Below are 27,397 nucleotides of genomic sequence, written 5' to 3'. Positions count from 1 at the left end.
TGGGTGGGGAGCAGTTCTCTTACAGTGTCAGGTCAGGGGAGGAGTGGCACGGCACAGAGCTCTCCTACCCATGTTCCATGGATGTATGATATAAGGTTTGGCCAGAAATTCATGTATGACAACAGTGCAACCTATGATAGGCCAATGAGAATTAGCTTCGGCACTATTTTGAGAACCACTAGGGAAAATTTTGTTTTGTGTTCTAATTGCTGAATTAGTAAAATGTGATACATAGATAGATGCTCCCGTGGCCATTTTTGAGACAATGTGAAGACAACTGCCTAAGAGCGCAAGTGACACAGAGACTATGGCTGAGAGCTGCTGTCCTCTGCTGGAACTGGATACACATAAAGCCAACTGCATCCTGGACTTCCCACAGATACATTAATAAATGCCACATACCGGCTCCTCTCCCTGAGGGTGTCAGCTAATATATTTGTCTTGGAGAGCACTGTGGCAACATGAAGTATTTTTTCATAAAATGTGAGCTTCCTGATTCATGCTTCAGTTATTCATTGATTCCATCCCTCCTGCCATTATGCCGTCTCTCTGGGATCTGATGTAACTTCGAAATAATTACTCATGAGATTTTAAAAACATTGTCAATAAAAGTGGATATAGATGAAGAACATAAACTTGCCACTCATAGGAACTTGACAAATGCTATGCTTGGTCATTAAAATATTTGGGGGACAGACGGTGTGTTATTTCTGCCCTGGGAAATGGTTCTATGGGTAATGGGCTTTGCCGAGCAACCATGAGAAGCTGGGTTTAGATCCATGTAAAACCTGGGTGCAGCAGCGTGTGCCAGTAATCCCACTGCTATGTGGTGTTGCCAGGCAAATCCCGAGGAAATGCTCAACAACCAGTGTAGGTGAAATAGCAAGCTCCAGGCTCCATCAAAGCTCTTATCTATAAAATAGTACGGTGTCAGCAACAGAAAGAGATAAATCAATCTCTGCTTCCCACACATAACACAGGGATGCCTGCACCCATACATAAGTGCACAAGCATGCATAAATCACACACATAAATACCAATTAGTTAATTAACTAATCAAATTGAAAACAAAGTTTACTATTTGATTTAGGCTTAAATGACAAAAGACTGCATGTAGAAAATAATCTTGATCTACTTATGATTATTTCTACCACTTAAAGTGATGGAGAAAATAGTAAAATAGAATTTTAAAAAATATGAGCATTACTTGAAATAATCATAGCTATAACATGGATTACCTGAGAGCTAAGAATTGCTCTTCCATCAGTTCATTAGTTTTTGCTTTGTTAAGTCTTCATAAATAATACCTGCTGTATGAAGCTGCTTGTTTGTCTTCCTGGCCACCCAGACTCTCAAAATAATCACACAAAAACTATATTATTTAAATCACTGCTTGGCTAGTCACTTAAGTGTATTGCTAGCTAGCTCTTACATCTAGTATTAACCCATTTCAAGTATCTTATATTTTACCACGAGATTTGTGGTCTACTGACAAGGTTCTGGTGTGTCTGTCTCTGGCAGGGCTACATGGCTTCTCCCTTGACTCCACCCTCCTTTCTCCCAGTATTCAGTTTAGTTTTTCCCGCTTAGCTTTGCTCTAACCTATTACAGGCCCAAAACAGCTTCTTTATTAACCAGTGGTATTCACAGCATACAGAGGGGAATCCCACATCAAAGACAGACTCACCTGTCTCACATGTTTGGGTGTAGACCTACTAGGGAAATAAATACATTTTTAATTGAGTTCTAATTTCTAGTATGTGATTCCTTTTGTATGTTTGGATCGTGTCTTTAAAGCAGCATTAGAGTATGCAACAGTTATAAATAAAGTATAACAATGCCAGCAGTTAAAAGCCTGAGAATGTTCGCCGATGGTATACGTCACCACCAAATGCCCATCTTTACTCTAGCTTCATCAGTATGTCCTAGTTCACCCCAGCCTTCACCAGCGGGCACAGTGGTGAACTAGAGTCACATAAGGACTGTCACCTGTGTTTCTTAGTGTCTTTTTTCACATGTACCTGTGAATCTGGAGTCAGCATAGATCAGTTTTGCCTGTTTCTCATCTTCAGATTGGACATGCTTCATATTCCAGTCAAAGACGGAGAATTCCCCTGTGAAAACACGTTCCACCACACAGTCCATTTCATTTCACCTTGGCCGTGCTTTTCCTCTCGGGCACAAAGGAAAGGAGAGCTAAGGGAGCAGCTACCTGACCACTGTTTTCCTTCTATTTGTTGAGGCTTCGGGTCACAGGCTTTGTCTTTCTGAGAGTCCTCTTTTGAAGTTTCTAATGGGAATAAAAGAACAAGATAAGGCTGGTGTGATGGTTTGGTGGGTAACGTTCTTGCTGTCAAATCCAATGACCTGAGTTTAGCCCCAAGGGTTCACAGGGTAGAAGGAAAGAGCTGACTCCTGAAAGTTTTCCTCTGACCTTCACATGTGTACTGTGACATGTGCACATGCATGCATGTGTGCACACATACACACACACACACACACATGCACACGGGAGAAAAGAAAATTCCTATGGGACAAATTCCTTCCATGCATAACAATCCAAACTCCAAGACCTTCCCATGTATGTGTGTGTCTCATGATCAACCAAAATAAAATCACTTAATAATTTTAATTGTTGAGAGAGGCTGGAGCAAAAGCTGTTTGTTTGACTATACAAAGTGAGATCGTATTTCCCAGCCTCTCTTATAGCAAAGTGTTACTAGATGTCTGAATTTTAACCAATGAGATGAATACATATTGAAAATCAGAGCACTGGAGAGATAGCTTAGACATTTAAGAGCTCTTGTGCTTGAAGAGGGTCTACTTTCTGTTCCCAGCTCCCAAAGGTTGTCTCACAAGCATCTGAAATTCCAGTTCCAGAGGCTCTGATGCCCTCTTTTGGCCTCTGTGGATACTGCATACATGGTGCCAACATGTATACAAGCAAAACACCCATACACATAAAATTTAAAAATACTTTAAAATATTTAAAATTCAGAATATTTTTGTCTGAAATATAGGTTTTCTGGAAACTCTTATAGAAAAATGCAAAAATGAAAGAGGTAAAATACTGTTTGCATGTTTGTTTTCCTGAGACAGGGTCTCTCCATATAGCTGCAACTGGTCCGGACCTCACTATGTAGACCAGGTTGGCCTCCAACTTGTAGCAATTCAGTTTTCTCTGCCTCCTGGATGTGAAGATTAAAGGTATATGACACCATTTCTGGCCCATTTGTTGTTGAAATAAAAGGAAAATTAAAAGTGACTTGCATTTAGAACAAAAATGTTTCTGCTTTCAAAAAACCATTAAAACATTCCTAGATTTCATATCGATGGACTTTTGGTATAAATGAAATTCCAGGAAAATTATTAATAAGCGTTCTGGTTTTCATCTAATTGAGCGTTCAAAGTCTAGGTTCAAGTGCTGAACAGGAAAATACACCTGTGGCTTACATGATAAGATACGCCAGCAGAGGCACTAACTTAATGACTGCTTTCTGAAAAGATTTTTTAATGCGCACTCCAGAAAACAAAAAGATGATTTGATAGAACTAGATAACTACCTGGAAGCTGATCTTTTACGCTCCCTGGCGGACCATCATCTTTGCTGTATGTGGGAGCGTCCTCACCCTGTTGGGAATCCATGACAGCTTGTTCCTTCTCATTTATGACTCGCAAAGACTTTTCTTCTTGAGACTCCATTTTATCGAATTCTGAGGCTTCACTTTCTTTTAAGGTGTCGCTTTTTTGTGAGGTTGAGTCTGCGTCCTGTTCTTCTAGAATGGTGTCTATTGGTGGTCCTTGCTCTGCCTCAGACTGTGGCTCCTCCGTTATGGACTCTTTGTGTGGTCCATACTCTGAAAACGACATTTTGCGTCCTCCTGACACTTTGCGCTGGCCACCGGATCCTTTGCGCTGTCCTTGTTCTACCCCTGATCCTTTGCGCGATCCGGCTTCAGAACCCCTACGAGATCCTGTATCTGCAGATGATTTTCTACGTTGTCCTGTTATTGATGTTCTGCGTTGCACAGGTTCTGAAACTGACCCTCTCTGTGATCCTTCTTCCTCTGTAACTGACCCTCTTTGTGATTCTTGTTCTGACACCGATTCTCTGTTTGAGTCTTGCCCTGTCTGTGACTCTTGTTCTGATACCGAGCTTCTGAGGGACTCTTGGCCTGCAACTGACCCCCTCTGCTGTGTTTGTTCTGATGCTGAGCTTCTGCGGGACCCTTGCTCTGCAACTGACCCTCTGTGTAATCTTGGCTCCACTGCTGACGCTCTGCGGGATCCTTGTCCTGAAACGGATGATTTGCGTAACCCTTTGCCCTGTTCTTGTCCTGTAAGTGACTCTCTGTGGGGTCTCTGTTCTCTGCTGGTTTCTTGTTCTGAAGCCAGCTGTGTTCCCGGCTCTGTGGCTGACTCTGGGGATGGTTCTTGGTCGGCACTTGTCTCACTCTGCTGTTGTGGAAGATTTTGATCTTCCATTTCTTGGGTTTTGCCAGCAAGTTTTTCAGCAGCTAACATATTCATTCTTAAGAGCAGTTCATCAAAGTCTTCATAAATGTGCTTCTTAATATCTGTATCTCCCCAGAATTCAGACCACTCTATCTCCTCAAATTCGGTTAATGGCCCTATTGCAGACAATAAAGGATTTATCTAAACAATCGATCTTACAATACAGAATCAGAATTATTGAATTAATGTAAAAAATAACGTTGAGGGCAGTCATTATAACAAGCTTATTACTTTAAAAACATATCAGAACTGGGTGTGATAGCACATGTCTTTAATCCCAGCACTCGGGAGGTAGAAGCATGCAGATCTTGAATTTGAGTCTAGCCTGGTCTACATAATAAGTTCCATATATAAAGTCTGTCTTCAATAACAACAACAAACCCACACAAACAAACAAAATTAGGTACCTTTTGCTGCAACTAGACACTCGAATGAACATAAAGAATTCTTATTACTATGAATTATCAACTCTTCCTGAAAGGTGTGGTTTACAAAATGAACATATCTTTTAGTTTCCTATTTAAAGAGTTGCTTGGATTGCTAAAACAAATGTCCCTTTCTTCTGTGGTCCCTTTGCACGTAATAAGCACAGTATAGAGACGGGGACTGTCTTTTCATCTCAAGTATCTTTTAAAGGATCTGCAACACAGGCTGGAGAGATGTGCTTGCTGCCCAGCTCTGATGACCTGAGTGTGATCTCCAGAGATCACACAGAGACAGAAGAAGAGAACTGATCCCACAAAGTTGCCCTCTGACCTCCGCACGGACACTGTGGCATGCATGTGCCCTCCCCTTCAACACACACACATCACACTCATGCTCAAATAATAATAATTAAAATTGAAAAATCCTGCAGTATACAAGGAAAAACTAGCCTTATCAATGACAACCTTTCCCTGGGTTTAATTTCCATCCTTTCCCCTCAATTCTTCTTTTATTACTCAACTCTTCTTCTATGACTTAGGTGGACAGGTGGTTCAGAATTTTATGCAAAGGAGTTAGAGTGAAGCTCAGGGGTAGATTGTGTGCTTACTGTAAGTTCAATTTTTAGTAGAGGAGAAAGAAAGGGGGGGGAGAGAGAAAGGGTAATGTAGCCGGAAGTGTCTCTCCTTCCTGCCAATTCCCAAATAACCACTCAAAGGTTTACTATTATTCATAAACTCTTTGGCCTTTTAGCTCAGGCTTAATATTAACTAGCTCTTACAGCTTAACCCATTTCTATTATTCTATATTTTACCATGAGGCTTGTGGCTTGTTACCTCACAGCTTTCTTCTTCAGCAGCTGCTGGAATCTCCCAGACTCACCTTCTTTTTCCGTTAATCTTTGCTTGGATTTCCCACCTGGATCTGTTCTGCCTGGCTATTGGCCAAATCGACTTCTTTATTAACCAATGGTAATAAAACATATTCACACCATACAGAAGAGTATCCCATATCAGTACAAGATAGTGGAAAGAAGGAAGGACTTTAGGAAAAAAAACTGGATGGTTTTCACAAGGATCTTGCTATTGATCCCAGTAACAAAATCTGCTGGATATGATTATGCTGGCCATGACCCCAGGTGAGGGGGAGATTTATAGTCCCCAGGACTTACTAGGCTACATAATGAGACCTGGTCTGAAAAAGCACCCCCCCAAATAAAATCCCACAAATCCCGTCTGTCCCCATTCTTCTCAAAATATTTAATAATTAAGTTATAATATTGTGGCTCCTACAACGTTCAGTATACTACCTACAGATTCTTGAGTATCCAAGTAATAAGTCTGCACACAGAAATAAGATATTAATATTGTTTAGCAAATTTGACCATTCAAAAGGCATTCTCTTAAAAAAAAATAAAAATAGAGCTGGAGGATGCTTCAGAGGTAAAGGAGCATGCTGCCAGGACAGAGGGAGGATCTGAATTTGATCCTCTGACCCACATGGTGGGAGGAGAGAACGTACAGCTGCCTTGTGACTTCAATGGGAATGCTATGGCACTCTCCCTCTCATAATAAATAATGTAAAAACAACAACAACCTTGTAATAGTATCTATTGATAAACATACAAAAGAATACTTTAACATGTTAGTATACATGTATATTTTACCACAAAAGCAAGGTAAGTAAAGCTGCTTCAGAAGAGGAAACACCTCTCCCAGAAATCTTAGAATGCTAGGCTGGGCATTATAAATGGAATAGCTATTTTTAACTTAGTTTCTAAGGCATTCAAAGTATTCCCAAAGCTTTTCTTCACTGAACCACGTTTAAAATTTGTTCTAGCTGAATTTTGCTGTGACAGAAGTTTGGATATTGCACTCTGGTAAAAAACACATGTGTTTGTGAAGAAGAGTCAATTCTGTGGGAATATGAGCAAGTAGATAAAATATGGCTACCATGACTTAAGAATATGGTACAAAGAGATCCCTTGGGAGTAGAATGATCCCACGTTATCTACCATTGTCTTACGACACCCAACTTCAGTACACTCTTACCTCTAAACAACACTTACATTGTCTTGGGTTTCGGAGTAAGCTCCTTGCAGTGTGTGAACTTTGATCATAGAATGTTTCCAGTAAGGCCAGTATCCGCTGCCGGTCCAGGGCCTTCACCTACACAGAAAGTTTACAACTAGTAGCTGCAGTGGATTCAAACTTTTTGATGATGCTAGATCATGATTTTCTGAGTAATTTATCACTGTGACCATCATCCGTTCCATCATTATTGTGAAAATAAAAGCTGCAACATCAAAACCCATAAGCTGAATCGTATGTTCATTTCTCCCTTTTGTTACATGTCAAAACACCTTGAGCTTAGTGGATATTTAACAAATATTTGCTGTGACTGACTTTCCTTGACGAATTCAATGTATAGTCCTCAGTTCTTATCTAACCTGACCTTGCACGTCACAGGTAACTGCTCATTACTTGTTCTTTTATACATTATTTTGGGAAAATTTTTATTACAGAAAAACAAACAAAAAAATGGTAAAGCTAACACCACCTGTGATATTAGTAGCTGGAATTCACAATTGTCCCAAGGAAACAAAAAAAAAAAAAACACCCAGTGTTCTCCTTTGACTTCTACATGTGCATGCATACAAAGGCATGCACACATGAACATGTTTATACACACAAAAGAACATGCACAAAAGTGTATTAGACTGATAAAATATATGTATCATTCTTTACATTGTCATTTTAAATTGTGGTTTTGGAAGAGGGTTGAGGTAGCATCTTGTTATATAGCCTAGTATGGCCTGGAACTCAATATCTGCCTGCTTTGTCTTCCCAGTGTATGCTACAATGTCTAGCTTTCAAAGTGATTTTTTCCCTCAATTAGATTTGGGAATCTAATTTTATTTTATTCACTTTAGGGGCTGGATAAATGGCTCAGAATTTAAGATCACTTGCTGCTTTTGCAGGTTCAGTTCCCTGCACCCACATGGCAGTTCATAACATCTATAGCTCCAGTTCCAGGGATTCAACTCCCTCTTCTGGCACCTGTAGACCCCAGGCATGCATGTGGCGCATTTATATTTATGCAGACAAAATATTCATACATGTAAAGTAAAAACTAAATAAACCTCAAAGAAAAAAGTATATTTTATCCATTTTAACTACTATGTAGTACAATACAAAAAGCATTGCAATTTCTTAGCATTCTTTTATTAATAGAAATTAGGTTGTTTCTGGTATTTTGAGAAAAATATCCAGTGGCGAATAATCTTATATACATCTCCTAGTTTGCATTTAGATACATTTTTACAAAGTAAATATGTGGAATTACTATCAGTTTTGCTTTGTACACTGGGTCTGTCCTCACTCTCCTCTGACTGTGGGACTAATAGCAGGGCTAATACCAACTGAGCAGTAAAGGAGGCTGTATTTCCCTAGCTCTGGGCTATGACTGGATGAGATGTCCACAGCTCCCCACAACCTGTTGTCTGGCCACTGGTGGATACATACAGAGCTGACAGCTAGAAAGCTTTTGACTGCCATAGGGGCTTCAGCTTGGCCTAGTCCTTGAAGATCACATGACCTGTGGTTTTCCCAGTTGCTATCTTCTAGTCTTCCTGTTCCACTCTGAAAGGCACCTTGACTCTAAAGCAGTAGCCACAGAGCTTCTCCAGACATTCTAGCTGGTTCTTTATCTTGTTGTCACACACTCCTTTAGAATTTTATCAGTTCAGATCTCTTTGAAATTCTTTACTTCTTTAACTCTGTGTAGTCATTCTGTAAATATACACAGACAGACAGACAGACAGACAGACAGACAGACAGACACACACACACACACACACACACACACACATGCTTCCTTTCTTTCTGATTTTTGGTTTGTTTTGAGACACAATCTCTCAATGTAGCCCTGGCTGTTCTGGAACTCACTATATAGGCCAGGTTGGCCTCAAACTCACAGAGATCCACTAGCCTCTGTCTCCCCAGGACTGGGTTTAAAGGTGTGCACCACCACGCCTGGTTTAGTTTCCTTCCTTCCAACAGTGTGGTTTACTCAAGCCTTTTTCTTTGTAGAGAGCTGGGGTACTTCGCTGGTACCGCTACCATCTCCATTTCCAGAGGTCTTCGACCTTTTCCTCCTTGTCTTCTCACAGCTTCTAGAGGGAGGTGCTCCACAGAGCAGCTTCTCCCTAAATTCAACTTCTTGAGAGAGCTGGTTCAGATTATTTGGCCGGATATTAAGGACCAGTGACTTCTTCCCTGAGCCAGCTGCTTCTCTGCCCAATACTCTATGCTGGTTCATGCACGGATGCTTGTCTTGGAGTTGGAGGTTCCTTCTTTCTACAGCTGTTCAACTTTGTTTTCTTTCTAGTATCTTCCTTCTATCCTCCCAAGGACTCCCAGTGATCTCCTAGACAGAATCTTAAAGATCTTCTGGAATGTTTGGAAGGATGCACGGGGCAATTCCAGGCAGGGTTTTGTAGTTGGGGAAGATAAAAGGCGGGATTTCCTGACCTTATAATACAGCAAACTTAGCTTTCCTGATGGTGACCTGAAATGAGACTCTGGGTCTTTGAAGATGTGATGTGCAACCACTGCTTCTCCTTCAACTGCCACAATCAATATATTATCATTCTTAAAGCATATCCTGAATAGGTAAGCATTCCCTCCATACCTCTCTGTGTCTCTCAAGAACAATTCCATAAGAACCACCCTACCACATAGAATTTTATTCACCAAAGCTACTATTTTAATGAAATATATCTAGTGCTGTGGGATAATGCTCTTGTACACTATAAATATTTGTCACTTGTATTAGTTTAATAAAATGCTGGTTGTCCAGTAGTTAGGCAGGAAGTATAGGTGGGGCAAGTAGACTAAGAGAATTCTAAGAAGAGAAAAAGTAGAGAGTCAGTTGTCATCTAGAAGCAGAGGAAGCAAGACTGCCTCACTGAGAAAAGGTACCAAGCCACATGGCTAAACATAGATAAGAATTATGGGTTAATTTAAGTTGTAAAAGGTAGTTAATAATAAGCCCAAGCAATAGGCCCAACAGTTTATAATTAATATAAGCCTCTGTGTGCTTATTTGGGACTGAATGGCTGTGGGGCTGAGCGGGACAGAAACTCCTGTCAACAACCTAGATGGTTTTACAAAGACACAGAAATGTCTGCGAAAATGTTTTCCTTCTATTGTTGAGCATACAGTGATTCTAGGACTTGTGTGTTTGTGTTCCTTGTCCATTTCTCTTTAGGTGCTTATATGGTGGCTGCCATTAGGGGCCAGTCATGGTGCTTGTTGACTGGGTGGTATACAGACCTCATGCTGCTTACCCTTTTGGAAGTTTTGTTATGGATTTCATGTTCTGTGCCCTGGGTTGCCGTCTAGAGATGCTTCTGGAACTTCTCTGCACAGCCAACCCCCTTCCCAGTGCATATTTAGGAGTGCTAAGCATTGGCCGCCAGGGTGAATGGAAAGGAAAGGGCTCTTGGGTCCATTTCCTTAGACCTCCTTCCGCTGTCCTTAAATCCCCCCCCATGATGCCTACTTGGACTTTCCAAATATTTATAATGTTACCTTCAGCCTCCAACTCTGATTAGAGCCAATGAGGAATGGAGACTCAGGTAGTAACCTAACTTAGAGACCAGCAGACCTCTGAATTAGTCACTGTCTCCAGCCCCCTTCCATCACCTGGTCCCAGTTTCCTAGTAAGACAAACTGCTTGGATGCGATTTTTGGACACTATTATTTATCCTTCCTTGCTCTAGGAGTCTCTAGTCTTTCTCAAGAACAGTATTTTTATCTTAAAATCCAGGTTTTCTTTTCTTTTCTCTTTTTAATTAAAGTTTTCTAAATGTTTATTTCAGCCAGTGCTGAAAAAAAAAATCCATTCAGAAATTCAATTGACTTTTCTAGTCTGGATTCTGCCTTCCTTCCAAGAGCACCACGATGACTGTTTAATGATGAGAGGGAAAACAAGGAGCACAAGCAAAGCTCTACTAACTCCTCCGGAGAGCATCCTGCCGTGTTGACCATGGCAATGGAGCTGCTGTTAAATTAGCTGGCTAACAGTGGTTGCCTTCTAGGCATCTTACCAGGAAGGAAAAATCATGACACCAGAATAACCTGGCAGTTCTGACAAAAAGGCACTGTTCAAAGAAGTGCTTGAAAGACAAATAGGCTTTGCAGATGTTATAGACTATATTCCTGATTTAAGTTAAGTTAGTAGGGATCTGAGAATTGCATATTGATACTGCAATATGTCAGTTTCCTTTTGAGAATTACTTTTCTCTCAGCTGGTTGTGGCTATCAACATGTTTAATCCCAGCACATAGGAGGCCGAGACAGGCAAATCTCTAAGTTTAAGGCCAGCCTGGTCTATAAAGCAAGTTTCAGAAAATCCAAGGGATACACAGAGAAACCTGTCTTGAAAAACCAAAAAGAAAGAAAGAAAGAAAGAAAGAAAGAAGAAGTGGAGGGAGGGAAGAAGAGAGAGAGAGAGAGAGAGAGAGAGAGAGAGAGAGAGAGAGAGAGAGAGAAGGAAGGAAGGAAGGAAGGAAGGAAGGAAGGGAGAAAGAAAGAAAGAAACAAAGGAAGGAAAAGAAAGGAAGGGAAGGAAGGAAGGAGGGAGAAAGAAAGAAAGAAACAAAGGAAGGAAAAGGAAGCAAGAGTCTATAGGGACCAGCAAGATGTTAAGGAACATGTTAAGGTTAAGGAACGTGTTACCAAGGCTGCCAACCTGAGTTCAATGCCTGAGCCTCATGTGGTGGGGATGACAGCTGTAAGTTGCCCTCTAACCTGGCATGTGCACCAAGGCATGTGCACCAAGGCATGTGCATGGGTACTTGTACACATCCATAATAGACACATAAATTAGTACATATGTCCTAAGAAAATTAATTGATTCATTTATCAAGAGTACATAGCAAAATAAACTCACTGTATCATACAGGACTTCTCTCTTACACACTCTCTCTGGTTTTTCAACAGACTTCCTTTGTGTAACAACCTTAGGTGTCTCGGAACTTGCTCTGTAGACCAGGCTGGCTTCAAACTCATAGAGATCCCCCTGCCTCTGTCTTCCAAGAGCCGGGACTAGAGATGTTCACACCATGCCCAACCACATAGAATCTCTTTAATGACTATCTTCAGGAGAAATATTTGGTTATATTTCAAACTCCAATCTGTATCTGTTTCTATTTTTCCCTCTGTCTCTGTCTCTCTGTCTCTCCCTCTGTCTGTCTCTCTCTCAGGCCTGCAGGTAGACATGCATGCATGTGGAGGCCAGAGGACAATCTCGTCTTTTCAAACAGGCTCTCTCATTGACCTGGAACTTACCAAATAGCCTAGGCTGTCTCGCCAGAGCACCTCGGGACCCACCTACATTCCCAGTGCTGGGATTCTAAGCATATGCCATCATGCTTGGCTTCTCACATGGGTTCTGAGGCTTAAACTTAGGTCTCCATGCTCACGTGGCAAATACTTCCACCAACCAAGCTATTTCCCCAGCCCCTTCAACCTTTTCTCTTAAGCAATAATTTATATTTCTCATAAAAGATGATCCATGGGTATGTTTTGTCATCTGTCTCCCTGAGTCCTTCACATTCACTAGCAGAAATCTTAGATTCAAACTTGAAGATAAATACTATAAAAATTTAGGTTACTGTGGCTAAATTATAGCTCCATTTAGGATCCTCTCTCTTTTGATTCTCTCCATTCCCTGAAATTTTTTTCTATTATTGTGAATGTCCTTAAATCCTTTCTGGAGGAGGCTTTCATAGATGCAGCTAGCATGGGGCTCACATTGTACCCTGCCCTGCTCAAACTAGTGAAGAATACTGTCAGGATAGTTAAAGGTGACCCCAAGAAGCCAAGGGTATGTTTGTTCATGCCTTCTTTGTGTAGACTTGCAGAGAGAAGAACCTAAGAAGGAAAGCCCAGAGATCCATCAATTTTGCAGAATTTTCCCAGAAGCCCTCTGGAAGGTAGATGACAATGTCCAGGAAAGAGAAATGTAAAAGTAGATGAAGTACACATGGCCAGGAAATGAAGGATTATGAACCAGCTAAGGGAAGCAAGAAAAAAAAAAAGATCTAATGTCACCCAGAGACCAATGTCTGTGTGTTCCTCATTCCACTTTGATTGCTGCACTAAGATCAAACCTACAAACCCTGGCATCTCTATTGATGATGTGGCACCAATGATAGGTGACATGTTGAATGACTCAAGTGACAGGAAATGACTCAAGTGACAGCATCACTCAGATTGTGCAGCTGAAGAGGTGTGGGACGGAGGCTTCTGATCATAGTTCAAAAGAAAGTCTGATGGCACAAACATCACACAGAAGTTCCCAGAAAAAGTCAGAAGAGGAAGAAAAGAAGGCGGCAAGGGGAAGAATTAAAAAAAAAAAAAGTAGGAATACACTGTTTTCAACACATCTTATTTTATTTTTTTTTTTTTTGAGCAGGATCTCATCTATATAGTCCTGGGGGGCCTGGAAATCTCTGTATGGCTCAGACTGGTCTTGAATCCACAGAGATCTGTCTGTCTCTACCTCCTGAGTGCTGGGATTAAAGGCATGTGCCACCATTCCTGGCTTTTGACACATCTCTCATTTGAGTTATATCTACTGCCTTCATTCATTTTAATTATGAAATTCCATCAAGATCATATTATAGTTTCACAAGGTGCTAGTGGTTTACATGAAGTGGCCATTGGTGTCTGGACACCTTAAGCTGTATTTTATGGATATTAACATTTTAGAACGAAAAGGTGGAGGCTGAAGAGCTGACTTAGGGGTTAAGAGCATGTATTAGTTCCTTTTCTGCTGCTGTGATAAGACACCATGACTAAACAACTTACAGAAGGGTTTATTTGGGCTTATGTTCCAGAGGATTAGAATCCATAGTGGTGGGGACAGCATGTGTCATTTGACTGTTGGCAGGACTGCTGGAGCAGGAAGCTGAGAGTTCACACCTCCACCCCATGAATCAGAGAGATTAGACTGGGAGAAGATAAGGTTTTTCATCTCAAAGCCCATCCCCAGTGACACACTTCCTTCAGGAAGACCATGTAAGTGTTGCAGCTCTGAGGATCGGAGGGGAAAGTTTGCCCCAATACCGTGTGCCATGTTACAGCTCTGAGGGGAAAAGTATCCTGACAGTAAGGAGTTGAGGAGTACTACAAAGTCACACCGTACAACAAGTCTTACATAAGAGATTAACTGGTCGAGACCCAAGTGGGTGACTGCCTCTGTTCTGGCAAGAAGCAGCAGTGAACTAAGCAGAAGGAAGCTTTATATAGGGTTTCTTGGAGGTGGGTGGAGTTTTCCAGGGTGGCCTGGGATTGGAGGGGATTATATGGCCTGATCTTGGGGCAAGTGTGGGGATTGGTAGGATTTTGTGCTCAAAGATTGGTAGGCTTGGGTAAGTTTTTTCACTCAGAAATGGGTTCAGACCTTTTGCTCTACAGGCTGTACCTTCTAAACCTCCACAAATATCACCATGAACTGGAATTGAGTGTTCAAATGTCCAAGACTATAGGGGACATTTCCCACTCAAACCATCACTTGTTGTTGTTTGGCAGAGGACTTGGGTTCAGTTCCCAGCACGCACATAGTGGCTTACATCTTCCTTTAACTTCAGTTGGGGAAATTACAGTGCCCTCTTCTGGCCTCCTCAGGCACTGCACACATGTGGTACACATACATACATACAGACAAAACAAGCATACATACATACATACATAAATAAATAAATATTTAAAATAGGTAAAGTAAATAAAAAAGCATTTATGTTCTTACTCCACAGTTTGCTCTTGGTGTGAGAAGGCACCTGGAGCTGTTTTGGGCATTTTATTTTCAATTTGTAAGGTATAAGGTCAATGTCTACTGTATATATCTAAGGTTTGTAATGAGAAGAAAATAACTGATGAGGTTCCTGATGTACTTTCCTTGATGTGGAGGCTGTGGGAGAAGATGCCTTTTAGAGGAGCTGTAGCTCAGGGGATGCACAGAGGCTGGACCTGTGGGCACTGTCGGGGGCATTCATTTTGCCTTGGGTTGTCTTGGTTGTTGTTTTTTTTTTAAATTATGGTAACATGGCATTCTGTTTTAACTCTTAGTATAGAAAAGGGGAATGGTGGTCAGTAGATATGAGAACATTTGGAATTGTTTTTAGTTACATTCTGTACATTTCAAATTATTTATGTATGTATTATGTATGTATGTAAATATACTTATTTACTTATGATCTAGAACTCTTCATCATCAGCAAAGTCACAGACTGTTTCTCCAATGGAAGAAGAAGAACCTTGTTACCTTAAATAATTGGCAATGATCTGCCACTTCTTGCATGTTTGGAGTACTGGAATATTTGTGAAGTTAAACAGGACTACATTAAAAATCACTACTGATATTTATCCAGAAAGTTGTTTGTGGAATACAGGTTTTCAAAATATGACCTAATGAGTCTTTGGATTTCCTCTGTGTCTGTTGTTATGTCTCCCTTTTCATTTCTGATTTTGTTAATTTGGATATTCTCTCTTCACCTTTTGGTTAGTTTGGATAAAGGTTTGTCTATTTTGTTGATTTTCTCAAAGAACTAATTCTGTCTCATGCCCCTCGACTGAAGAATGGATAAGGAAAATGTGGTACATTTACACAATGAAGTACTACACAGCAGAAAAAATAGTGACAACTTGAAATTTGCAGGCAAATAAATCTAGAAAACATTATATTGAGTGAGGTAACCCAGACCCAGAAAGACAAATATCTCATGTACTCACTCATAAGTGGCTTTTAGACATAATCACAGAAAACCAGCCTACAATTCACAACCCCAGAGAACCTAGACAACAATGCAGAGTGTAAGAGAGAAAAACATGAATCTAATCTACATGGGAAGTAGAAAGATGAGATTTCCTGAGTGAGTTGGGAGTATGGGGACTATGAGAGAGGGCTGAAGGGAGGGGAGCAGAGAAAAATGTATAGCTCAATAAAATCAATAAAAAATGTAAATAAAAAAATCACTACCTAGCATGGATATACAAATAAGCAAGCATAAGGCTCATTAAGCAAACATATTTCACCTAAATCTGTGTTTACTGCTGCAAGTCCATTTAATGCCCTGACTCAGTTCTCCTCCAAATCTTATTCTTAGAAGTACTTTTGAGCTGGATATAGTGGCACACACCTTTGATCCCAGCACTCAGGAGGCAGAGGCAGGTGGAGCTCTGAGTTTGAAGCCAATCTGGTCTACATACAGAGAGAGTTTCATAACAACTGTTACACAGAGAAACCCTGTCTCAAAAAAACAAATAAACCAGAGAGAGAGAGAGAAACACTTTTGAATATAAACTTTTAAGATCTAGCGTAAGCGACTGGAGAGACTGCTCAGCGGTTAAGAGGACCAAAGTTCAGATCCTGGCACCTATATCACTCACAAATGCCTGGGACTCCAACTCCAAGGATCCACACCCTTTCTGGCCTCTGCTGGCACTTGCATACACAGGAGACTGACTTAGAACAGGTCAAAAATGCTGAAAAGTAATGCCACTCAAGGTGTGGTTCAGGGTGGGGCCCATTCAATAACCAGAAAGTACAAACACAGAGTAAGATCGGAAAAACTTTACAACAATTTGAGAAAATAGCTGATAAGTCAGGCGTTAGCCAGATGATTTTTTAAAAAGTAGATTGTACTCTCTGTTTCTCCCCCCCCCCCCCCCAGTAATCAATGTCTTTATCACATGGTGGTCAACGGGCTGCCATTCTCAAGTCTGACGTAACAGAAACTTACAACAGCACCGATAAGCATCGCGTCAAAGCTGTCCCCTCGGGTCTTACCTACCTTTCCACTGTCACAATGCAGGAAGAGCTCAGTAAACATCTGTCTCCGCATGTTGCTTTTTATGACCTCCCGGAATTCTTCTGCACGGTGACAAAGGTGTTTAAGGAGTTCTTCAAAAACTTCACTTTTCAAGTCTGCCACATGTGAAGAGATGTACTGCAGAAAACAGTAGGACGGATGATGAATTAAAGCCATGTTCTTTATTTGGGTTTTCCCAATGCTTTTCAGTCCATACATATGAATGATATCAGCTGCAAAATGTGTCCGCATCATTTGCTCATCATTTCAAGAGTTTCCATGTAAGTGCCAGTCTGTAGGCTTGCCTTGGTTCCCTCCTTATTGCCATGGAGAGATGCCATGAAATCAAACTTAATAGAAGGAGCAGAGCAAGACAGTCTTGATATTCTCAAAGTCCTTCTTCTGGTCTATTCCTAAAGCCATTGAATCATGAACATTTTACTATCAGCCCTACAGAGCTGGTTTCTAGTTCTTGTAACTAACATGTAATTAGCATGCTTGTGAAAAAGTTCCATTTTAGTAATCTGTCACCGAAAACAAGTCATTTAGAACATGTCATGAGCACATTTAAAGTATTTTTATTTCAAAATTATTTTTATTTTATGTATATTAATTTTTTCCCTGCATGCATGTATGTTTACCACATGGATGCCTGGTACCTAGGAGGCCAGAAGAAGGCATTGGGTCTCCTGAAATTGTGAGCCACCATGTGGAAACAGAATGAAAGTTCAGTGTTCTACAAGGGCAACAAGTGCCTTAACCACTGGGCCATCTCTCCAGCCCAACATGAGGACATATTTAAAGCTGATTGTTCATCTCCTCATTAGTATCATCTGGGCACATTTAGGATGCAGGATGTAAAAGACATGTTTGAGTCTGGGGAGATGGCCATTTAATCATGAGGACCAGAGTTAGAATCCCAGAACCCGTATCAGATTGCTCACAAATACCTATAGCTCCAGTTCCAAAGGATCTGACAGCCTCTTCTGACATCTGAGGGACCCCACACACATGTGTGTGTATAGTCGCACAGATGGAGACACTAGCACATACACACGTATACTTTTTAAAAAGATGTATTATACTTGTAGCCATGTAAATGAATTATAAACTATTACTCGAGTTGCAAAATAATGTTGCTTGTTTGTTTGAAAGCAGGCTCTCATCTTCTGCCTGACCTCAGATTCCTATGTAGACAAGACCAGCTTTAAACTCCTGAACCTTCTGCCTCCACTTCCTGGCTGCAGAGATTACAGTTATGCCCTACCATGCCTGGATTCTGCTGTGATAGGGGCATGGTAGGAACCATTCTACCAACTGAGCTACCAATTGTCGCTATTCTTTTATTATTATTATTATTATTATTATTTTTTATTATTAAATTATAAAAGTTTCCATTTCAGCCCCTCCTCCCAACACCCTCCCACTCCCCCCACTCCCTCTCCTCCTCCCTCTCCATCCCCTAGAGCAGTCAGGGCTTAATGAGTCAATGAGCACAGTTAAGTTCTTCTCTGTTAACTGGAGAAGCAGAGTAGTATAATGGGTTAAAGTTTGTCTGGGTTCAAAGCCTGGTTTCCATGCTCTTTCGCTTACAAAATGGGCATCACAGTAGCAGTTATCTGGAGGGACATGGTGAGGTCATAGGAACGTGTGCACAGTATGCACGGACTCTGGGTATCCAGTGTAATAACTTTATAGCCCTTTCTCTGTCTACTCCACAGTAGTTAAGAAATTGGTGACTAAGATACTCCTTCCAGTGGACAGAAAATATATTCTTAAAGGAGGAGATCAGTGATTTTCACAGTGTGGCCCATACACCAACAGCATCACCTGAGAATATGTTGGGAACACAGTTTGGAGCTCTGCCCTTGAGTTATTGCATCAGAAACCTTGGGGTTGAAATCAATCTGTGTTTTAAGAAGCCCTTATAGGGGATATAGATTTACTAAGGTATGAGAACCACTGAGCTGGATGATGTGGGCTAATTGACCCAACTAGTTCAGTATCCTAAGATCTTATGTTTAGTAGTAATGACTCTTTGCTTGATTAGTAGACATTTTATAATTTACTCATATTATATAATTATTACATAATTGGCATTTTTATATGTGGATCAATCCTCTAATGTTGAAGAAAAATTGGTTCATGACAAAAATATCACTTATATTCTATCTAGCTTTTGGGAATTAATGCTAAAGCCATGTGAATTTTTGGGGTACAGGGATTCTACTGAATCGAGAATTAGCTAAAAACCTTTCTCTGAAAGACACTATGGATTCATGACCTATAGATTTTCTGAGTAAGCATATTCTAACTGTGAAAGGTGTCTGCTATATAACATAAAGATTACCAGTTATCCGCCTAACTAAGATTCAGTTCTAACGAGAACAATTACAGAAAGTTAACCATGTCTTAAAGAACAGAAGAAACGCGAAAATACATGGGAGCCTTTATACCAAGGCTGTTTTTATACCCTTGCAAGGAATGAATCAAAACAAGTCTAGATTATTTTAGAACTTAATGACCTTCATTTTAAAAGCTCTGTGAGCTGCTTAGCATTTGAATTGCCCTTTGTCAAACCACCTCTCTGAGTCAGGACTTAAAAAAAAATGGACTCTGTCTGGGTTTTTCTATTCTGATTTGATGTTGAAAACATGGCAAATGCCACATTTAATAGATTGGTAGCTGCTGTTAAGAGTCTACTGTGTTGGGCCATCAAGAAGCATGCTTGTTTAATTGTAGAAATAATGGAAGAGTTCACAGAGTAACTAATGTAAGAGCAATGGGAAGAAAACCACATTTGGAAACTGACTAGCTGAGGTATTAACTTCCAGATTGTATCTGTAAGCCTTGGTAGTTTCCGAGGAGTACGTAAACAAGGTGTATAGGTTATAGTATTAGAGACTGCACTTGTGATCTAGCATTGAGGAAGCAGTATATTTGTACAGAAAACTACCTTTCCAGTTTCAGAGAGAGAGTTTAGACATGAACAACTATTGAGAGTTGGGGATACAGATCAGTGGTAGAACATTTATTCAACACACACAAGGACATGATTTTGATCCCAAACACTGTATACAAAAAGGCAATTATTGCTAGTTCTGCACTTAGCTAAGCAATCCTGCTCTTGAACTCTTGACTTTTAAAAACTCTTATCTAGCAAATGAATTAAACAAATGACACATTTAATAACCAGTAAGTAAAAATGACTAAAATATACAGTGTTGCCCCTTATTAGTGAAATATAACAGGTAATAACATGGACTCAGTGGTATTTCCCCAAATTCCTGTTGCAGGCCTAATCTTTAGTATCTCAGACTATGACTATATTTAGAGATAGAGTTTTTGAAGGGGTAATTAAATTAAAATGGGGCTTTTATATGTAGGTCCTAATCTAGTAGGACTAATGTCCTTATATGAAGAAGAAACATGAACCCACACAGCTGGATGTATATGTGAAAGCATGGGGGATAATTAGTCATCTATAACCAAGGAGACCTATCATCACAAGGGTTAACTAGTCATCTATAACCAAGGAGACCTATCATCACAAGGGTTAACTAGTCATCTATAACCAAGGAGACCTATCATCACAAGGGTTAACTAGTCATCTATAACCAAGGAGACCTATCATCACAAGGGTTAACTAGTCATCTATAACCAAGGAGACCTATCATCACAAGGGTTAACTAGTCATCTATAACCAAGGAGACCTATCATCACAAGGGTTAACTAGTCATCTATAACCAAGGAGACCTATCATCACAAGGGTTAACTAGTCATCTATAACCAAGGAGACCTATCATCACAAGGGTTAACTAGTCATCTATAACCAAGGAGACCTATCATCACAAGGGTTAACTAGTCATCTATAACCAAGGAGACCTATCATCACAAGGGTTAACTAGTCATCTATAACCAAGGAGACCTATCATCACAAGGGTTAACTAGTCATCTATAACCAAGGAGACCTATCATCACAAGGGTTAACTAGTCATCTATAACCAAGGAGACCTATCATCACAAGGGTTAACTAGTCATCTATAACCAAGGAGACCTATCATCACAAGGGTTAACTAGTCATCTATAACCAAGGAGACCGATAATCACAGGGGATAACTAGTCATCTATAACCAAGGAGACCGATAATCACAGGGGATAATTAGTCATCTATAACCAAGGAGACCGATAATCACAGGGGATAATTAGTCATCTATAAACCAAGGAGACCTATCATCACAAGGGTTAACTAGTCATCTATAACCAAGGAGACCGATAATCACAGGGGATAACTAGTCATCTATAACCAAGGAGACCAATCACCACAAGGAATAGTCATCTACAAACCAAGGTGTCTGATCATAACATAAGCCAAACTTGCTGACATTTGTCTCAGATTTCTAGCCTACAAGATCATCCAAAGTAAACTATTTGTTATTTAATCCACTCAATCTGTGGTGCTTCGCCATGACAACACTAGCAGAGTATTACAGGTGATGAGGAACTGCTAATCAGTCAGTTCTGTTATGCATTTCTTACATAAGAAGACCATGTCCAGGAAGAGACATACTGACTTAAAGGCTCATTCACCCATCCCTTCTCATTTTTCTGGCGTAGAATTCTCTCCCCTCACCCTAAGGTTTTCTCATGTACCTTCATAACATAGTTTTACTAGGAACCTCTCCCAACGCCACACAGCCTCCTTCTGTTCTACCATAAAATAATTCAGAGTACACGAGTGAAAGAAAACAAACAAAAATAAAGACATAAATGAGTTAGAGGACTGGAAGCCTTTGAGGTGTAAAAACTGCTGTGGCAGAAGTTTAAAGCTACAGTCTTTGGGCACAGTTTATGAAGCCTTTCTCTTTCAGCTTAACAGCCATATCAGTTGAAAGGCCTCAGACTTAAATGATTGACATTAAACAACCCTGTATAAAAGGGATCATCCAGAGATGATACCACTAAGAAGGGAACAAGACTCAAAGAAGAGAACACAAGCAGAGGCAAAACCCTTTTTACTCCTGGCTGAGGAATGCATAGTTTCTCAGCTAAAGAATTGGAAATTAATATCAGAATTCCCGTACACAGTATCAGTGTATATAATTATCCTTAAGTTAATTATTTAATTCAGGAATGATCTCAGATTGTCTGAAGTCCAAACTTACTGAAGAATGATGTGGGATGCCCCTCTGTATGCTGTGAACATGTTTTATTACCATTGGTTAATAAAGAAGCTAATTTGGCCAGTAGTCAGGCAGAAAGAGCCAGGCAGGAAATCCAAACAGAGATAAAGGGAGAAAGAGGGCAGATTCGGAGAGACACCAGCCGCTGCTGGGAAAACAAGATGTAAGGTAACAATCCACAAGCCTCGTGGTGAGACATAAAATGATAGAAATGGGTTAATTTAAGAGCTAGTTAATAATAAGCCTGAGATAATAGGTCAAACAGTTTGTAATTAATATTAAGCCTCAGAGTGGTTATTTGGGACCTGGCAGGCAGGAGATACAGCTCTGGTTTACAGAAGGATGCTCTGGAGAAACCCAGCCATTACTTTTATATAATCTCATGCTAATCAGGAACACATTGGGCTGTTTTCATTTGCCTCTAGTGAGCAGTTAAAGTGTGTGGCATCTCCTCAATAATCAGATGGGCTAAAAAGTCAGGAAATGATGCAAGTGTTGGAGAGCACACCAACAGCTTCATTCCTGCTGGGACTTCACTCGTTTTAACACTGAAAACCCCACATCCCATCAAACTCCTAGTCCCAGGCAACCAGAATGACTTGATACCCTGCTGTGGTTTGAATCAGAAATATCCTTTCCTGGTCCCATCCAGCATATACATGCATGCATGTCATTGCACACAGAAGCGTGAACTCTACTTGTAGCTACACATACACTCATTCCGTTACAACAGAACGTTCTCATGATGCATTATTGTACCTAATAGCTGATGAACCAGGAGGAAGTTTCCTCAAATGGTTACTTTGAATCTTTTAGAATAATAAACAGGATTAAAAAGTGAGTAGACCGTAGTCAATGAGGAGATGACTATCTCCTCAGAAAGCAGATACACAGGAAAATGCCAGAGATACAGGAGCATCTGTGGGCTTTTGTTCTTCCCTTTCTGTGTTCTCCTGTTTTGACTCTCAATGATTGCGTTTCCTCCAAACATACTCCACGATCACAGGGCAACTGAACTGCACAGTGCTTCCACTGGGTAGCACTTGTAGCTAATGTCTTGTCCTTTAGCCTAATAATAACATTATATTTTTTCCAGTTTCATAAGCAGGTGCTAAGAAAATACCCTTAAAGTAAAAGCAAGTGATGTAAGCCAGGTGCTGTGGTATGTGCTAGAAAACCACTAATGCAGAGGAGGCAGAGGTAAAAGGATGGAGTTAGTGAGACCTCATCTCAAAAACAAAACAGCAAGTGCTCAAGGCACCATTTCTGTGCCGCACAGGATGGCCCAGTGATTTGTTGGTCAGATAGTTAAATATTTGCATGCAAGGTTTTCTTTGTTGAAATAGGGGCCTCACTATGTGGTCTGGGTTGGCTTAGCTTAAGAAACATTTTCTTGGGTTTTACCCAGGTAAGTGTTTTCTATAATTAAAGTGTCTGATTATGCAATGCTTGCATTTAGGAAGAGGTGTTCAGACATGCTAGGAAAACTAATGTTAACAGCCTAACCCAGCAAATAAGACAAAAATTAATACGCACAATTAAAGGAGAAGATGGCGTAAGACTGATGAATGCCTCACAGATCCGTTAGCGTTCTACATAACACCTTGGTCAATGGGACCCGACCTAATGTTCCCCTCTCAACCCTCAACTTTGAGTCTTATCCTTATATATTTATAAAAAATTATCTTGTACCACATAGAAAAATGTATTTTTAGACTTTTACACCTTTGTGACTTTCCTATAATTGTATTCCATGATAACAACAGATAGAATAATGCCTGAAATGTGCCAAGAAATCAACACAATAGTTGGCTATTCCATTTTATAACTTCTTCGTCTGAGTATACATTTACCAGTAGTCCATAAAATTAGATAGAAGAGGCTGGGGTACCTGGTTCAGTTCATAACGTGTTTGTTGTGTAAAGGTAAAAGCTTGAGCTCCGATCCCTATTACTTACACAAAAAGCAGTGTGTGACAGTACACAGCCATGAAACCCTTCTCACTGGGGAGGCAGAGACAGGTCATGGAGCTTGATGGCCACCTAGCCTAGCCAATCAGTGAGTTCAATGTTTAGTCAGAGACCCTGTTCCAAAAGATAAGGTGCACAGGGTCCAGGGGAGGCACCTCAGTGTTGACTTCCGGCCTCCACATGTGTTGCAGCACAACGTAGATAAGAATAATCACAAGTTTTAAAGACTAACAATAACAAATACTAGCTAGGACGTGGAACAGTTGGAGTCATCTTCTTCCTATAGGAATGGAAAATGGAAATCATTCTGGAGCACTAGAAACACTGACCATGTAGCCCAGAAATTCCCCTCTGGATAGACACTCAAGAGAAATGGAAATACCTATCTGTGTTAAAAAAATAATAATAATAAAATAAAATAAAACAGAAATATTCCTGGAAGAATTTATTCACAGTGGTCAAAAAGTGAGAGCAACCCAAATGTCCACCCTCTGCTGCACAGATAAACAAAAGGTACAGGCCCTAGGGAGTAGTGCCATTGGCAATAAAAAAGGAGCAACATGCTGAGAAATGGATGAACCTAGAAAGCCTCTACATTTAGGAAATTGAAAATCGCATTGGGCGATTCCATTTACCCAAAATCTCCCAATAGGCAAAGCTATTGAGACAGGAAGTACATTTGTGGTTGGCGATGCCTGAGGCTTGGAAAACAATGGGGAGTGACAATTACCAGGTGTGCGGCCTCTTTTTCAGTTGAAGGACGTGTTCTAAAATAGATTTGGGATGGGAACATGAGCGCTCAGGTTGTGAGCACTCAGGAAAATAGGGGTGGGCATTTGGGGGTCAGGCAAAAACCTGGCGCGAGGGAATCACCCATGAATCTACAGGGATGACCCCAGCTAAGAGTCCCAGCAATAGCAGATATGGAGCCTGAACTGGTGGTCACCTCCTTTGACCAGATTGCTGCCTAGCCCGATTGTCATCAGAGATGCTTCATCCAGCATCTGATGGAAACAGATGCAGATCCACAGTCAAACATTGGGGAATCTGCAGAAAAGGGGGAGGAAGGCTTGTAGGAGTCAGACCACCACAAAACTCATAGAATCAACTAACCTGGGCTCACAGAGACTGAACCGACAAACCAGCGAGCCTGCCTGTGACTGACCTAGACACTGCAAATAAGTTGCAGTTGCATAGCTTGGTCTTCTTGTGGGACTCCTAACGGTGGGAACAGGGGCTGTCTCCGACTCTTTCACTGACTTTTGGGACCCTTCTTCTCATATTGGATCGCCTTGCCCAGCCTTAATATGTGGGGAGGTGCTTAGTCTGACTGCAACTCGATATGCATGTTTTGTTGATACTCATGGGAGACCAGCACTTTCCTAAACAAAAAGGGACAAGGAGTGGATTAGGGGGTGAAAACCAGGGTGGGGACTGGGAAGAGGAGGAAGAGGAAATGGTGGCCGGCATGTAAAATAATTAATTAATTAATTTGAAACCTACAGAATATAACTAAAAAAATTTCAAACATTCTCATACCCATCAACCACCATTCTCCTTTTCTACACTAAGAGTTGCAAAAGAATGCCATTTTACTATATAAAAAAATACTTTAAAACTGGTTACTCTAGGGCCGGGCGATGGTGGCACACGCCTTTAATCCCAGCACTTGGGAGGCAGAGGCAGGTGGATCTCTGTGAGTTCGAGGCCAGCCTGGTCTACAAGAGCTAGTTCCAGGACAGGCTCCAAAGCTACAGAAAAACCCTGTCTCGAAAACAAACAATCAAACAAACAAAAAAAAAACAAACAACAACAAAAAAATTGGTTACTCTACTTTGTAAATATACTAAAATCCACTAAATGGGTATAAGGTATGTATAGTGGGCAGGATAATGACCTGGAATTCTCATCAGGACCCTGAATCTGTAAATGGCACCTTACACGGAAAAGGAGTACTCTTGTATATGTGGTTAAACTAAAGTTTCGGAGTGGGGAAACTGAATTATCCAGGTAAGCCCTAATGCAATGACACGCATCAGTAAGAGAGGGGGTTTTCTCAGCAAGGCAGGAAGGAGCAACATGGCTACAGAGGCAAGGACAGCAATGTTGTAAGCAATAAGACCCAGGAGCGCCAGGAAACCGGAGGCGATCCTCCAGAGGGGCCACAGCCTTGCCAACTCCTGATTGTGATGTTCATCTTGAACTTACAGTCTCCAGGTCTGTGAGAGAATAAATTTTTGTTGTTTTCAGAAACAAACTTTGTAGAAATGTGTTTCCATAAGATTTAAGAGAGTCCTATCATCTTTATAAATTTTATAAATGTAATGTCTTACCATTTAGAAGTATAAAAAATCATTTTGATCTGATTGAATTACTTTTAATTCTGGAACCTGCTCAGTTTTGTTACTTATCTCATTTGTCTGCTGTTCCTTTACCAATTCTCTTGTATGTTTTGTCATTCTATAATAGGCGAGCTGTTTATAAAACAGATAAAAACACCATCCCCTGTCCATTATGAAAAGCCACAGAGCCTGAGGTGAATGATTGACTAACTTTAAAACGTTTGGGGAACTGGAAAGGAGGTTTATTAAAAGCACACAATGAGTGCCAGGTGCATCTTATTTTAGAAATGCAAAAAGACTACTCATCTTAAAATTGGGAAAACTGGTTGTTTGGGCTCCTTTTTGGAGGTTTCTGATTTTTTTTTAAAGTCATAGCCTTGCTCCGTAGCCCAGACTGGCCTCTAATTCACAATTCTGCCTCAGCCTATCAAATACCAGGATTGCAGGCATGCAGCGCCGTGCCCAGCTGAGAAGCTCCATTTAAGAGGCATTGTTAAAGAAGATTCTCTTTCTTGAAAATAACTAGGAGTCGTTTTTACAGTATCATTATGATAATAGTGTTTTCCAAAGAATTTGAGGAGTTGAAAAAAAGCTCAGTGGTTAAGCGCACTTGCTGCTCTTGCAGAGGATTGGGGTTCAGCTTTTAGCACCTACATGACAGCTCACAACATTCTGTAACTTAGTTTCAGAGGATCTGTCACCCTCTTCTGGCCTCAAGGGTGTCATGCACACATTCATGCATACTTACATACACTTACATACAAGTAGGCAAATGTTCATACACATAAACTAATATTTTAAAAATCCTAATGATGCTACTTTGTCAAGGGTAAAATAGGGGCCCTAGAAAAAAACTCACTCTCAACTGAACAAAGATTAATAAGTCACTCCAAGATTCAGCTTTTCATTTCAGTTTGGGAGGATAAACTTCATCTCCAAAGAGCTAAAAAGACAACGAAACTGTCAATAGCAGACGGTGAGGTCCGGTTACCTCAAACTCTCTCACGGCCTTCACCCCACTGCTTCTTCATTTGATTCTCTAGTATTCTGGGAATGACTGGAGATTTTTATCCCAAAATTGCC

General features: G+C 40.6%; 1 protein-coding gene across 1 annotated transcript in view; it reads right to left on the bottom strand.

Annotated features, from left to right (window-relative positions):
- Efcab5 (EF-hand calcium binding domain 5) overlaps positions 1-27,397 on the bottom strand; it is a 113,041-nt gene that overhangs the window by 45,938 nt on the left and 39,706 nt on the right. Inside the window, exons 8-12 of the mRNA XM_085695367.2 lie at positions 16,802-16,957; positions 7,007-7,106; positions 3,564-4,631; positions 2,213-2,290; positions 2,022-2,114 (exon numbers count right to left, since the gene is read on the bottom strand). Coding sequence (XP_085551493.2) covers positions 2,022-2,114; positions 2,213-2,290; positions 3,564-4,631; positions 7,007-7,106; positions 16,802-16,957 — 1,495 coding nt within the window. The remainder of the gene's footprint in view (positions 1-2,021; positions 2,115-2,212; positions 2,291-3,563; positions 4,632-7,006; positions 7,107-16,801; positions 16,958-27,397) is intronic.

The sequence above is a fragment of the Myodes glareolus genome, chromosome 9 (assembly GCF_982192425.1).
Source record: "Myodes glareolus chromosome 9, mMyoGla1.1, whole genome shotgun sequence".
In the NCBI taxonomy this organism is placed as follows: Eukaryota; Metazoa; Chordata; class Mammalia; order Rodentia; family Cricetidae; genus Myodes; species Myodes glareolus.
The sequence above is the reverse complement of the archived record's forward strand: the minus strand, read 5'-3'. Positions and strand labels throughout refer to the sequence as shown.